At 36.5% G+C, this 1,559-nt stretch overlaps 1 protein-coding gene across 1 annotated transcript in view; it reads right to left on the reverse strand.

Moving 5' to 3' along the window:
* The window catches only part of Ccdc110 (coiled-coil domain containing 110), a 12,978-nt gene that overhangs the window by 4,152 nt on the left and 7,267 nt on the right, over positions 1-1,559 (reverse strand). Inside the window, exons 3-4 of the mRNA XM_023699652.1 lie at positions 1,432-1,487; positions 1,083-1,148 (exon numbers count right to left, since the gene is read on the reverse strand). Coding sequence (XP_023555420.1) covers positions 1,083-1,148; positions 1,432-1,487 — 122 coding nt within the window. The remainder of the gene's footprint in view (positions 1-1,082; positions 1,149-1,431; positions 1,488-1,559) is intronic.

Genomic DNA, 1,559 nt, shown 5'->3' on the forward strand with positions numbered 1-1,559 from the left:
ACACAGTGTTTATCAACTGCAGGTGTAATTTTTTTTTTTTTTTTTTTTCAGTACTGGGGATCAAATTTGGGTCCTTACACTTGCCAGGCAGGCACTTATGCTGCTGAGCTATATCCCCAGCCAACAGTAAAATTTTATGAATGATATTCAAATGTAGCTGTTCTACTTTTGCATTACTGAATAAATAAGTGACCTTTGATATTTGTTATCAAGACAATCTATTCTTTCATCCTTGGGAAGAGTTTTTCTTTTATCTCTTTCATTTTCCTGCAGTATTTTTATTACTAGAAAATTGGGATGACACTGATACAAGGTTTTTAGTGCACATGCACTGTGACAGGTAGCCCCAATATCCATACCCTAGCCTTCTGCTTTCACAACTCCTGGCATCTCCTGGATGAAGTCCATGTGCCTTTGCTTACACCGATTTTGCCATAGCTCCACGTGTCACTAGTCAGAGCCATCTCCTTCTAGACAGTGATGGGTTCAAGTATTGCACGTGGCTCAATCTGGGACAATCATAATTAGGCTAAGAACCTCATATTAATTATCAAGAGAGAAAGCAAAGCATGCTTTCATCACTATCTAGCTCTAATCTGGATAGATAGAAGCCTGGAGCTCCTATCCACTCTTTTACCATCGTGTGGAATCTGAGAATCCCCTGTCTTGGAAAGAAGAACCAAGATACAGAGTAAGATTTGTTCCTGTTGACATAAACCTTTATCATATGAATCATGTGAAAATTGAAGTGAGCTATTTCTAGGACTTTCAGCTACTCAAGGTGATAGAGTATTTTACCCCCAAACCCTTTTGAGAGAATCCCTTTCTGTAGCTTATCAATAGGACTTTAAACTCACATTTAAAATCTCAGTATGTACTCTTTCTTTATGGCTCATACTAATTAGCAACATAACAGAAGAATCTAGTTTCCTAAAATCAAAATTTGAGGCTGAAATATGCTGTGACATCTGGTACATTAAATTCTATATGAACATATCAAGTGGCTAGTGATCATCAGCTTGGAAGACAGGATGACACTTTAAGGTATGATACTTCCTGTATATAGAATAAAAGAATCATACCATAGTAACATTCTGCAAAGTCTGCATTCGAAGAGCCTGAAATGATTCCAACTGATGCTGAAGGACCTATAATGAAATTAAAGTATTAAGTGGAATGTCTTTAGGCAACCAAACACCTTCTTGGATTGTCATGACTTTTATGCCTCTCAGTTTGCTGCTATAGAAAGCATCATGTGAGAGGTAAGTGACACTGTTCTTAGTCATTTTTCTGACTTTCCCTTGCACTCCCATGAAGATTTTTGGGAGTGCAAAGAGGAAAAAGAAGCCATATCCACTTAGGAAGTATTTATTCTGAACCAGATTACCCTTTACATATGATTCTGGCAATAAGAAAATTAAATATACTCACTTTCAATGCTGATTGTGGTTGGATTTGATTTTCTGAGTCTGATATGCAGCCACATTCTAAAACAAGTAAAATATAGGATTTCATTCATAAATTTTATTTTTAGGCAGTTGAGTAAAAAGTGGTCTAAT

This window comes from Octodon degus, unplaced genomic scaffold, assembly GCF_000260255.1.
Source record: "Octodon degus isolate 3935 unplaced genomic scaffold, OctDeg1.0 scaffold00114, whole genome shotgun sequence".
Classification (NCBI taxonomy): Eukaryota; Metazoa; Chordata; class Mammalia; order Rodentia; family Octodontidae; genus Octodon; species Octodon degus.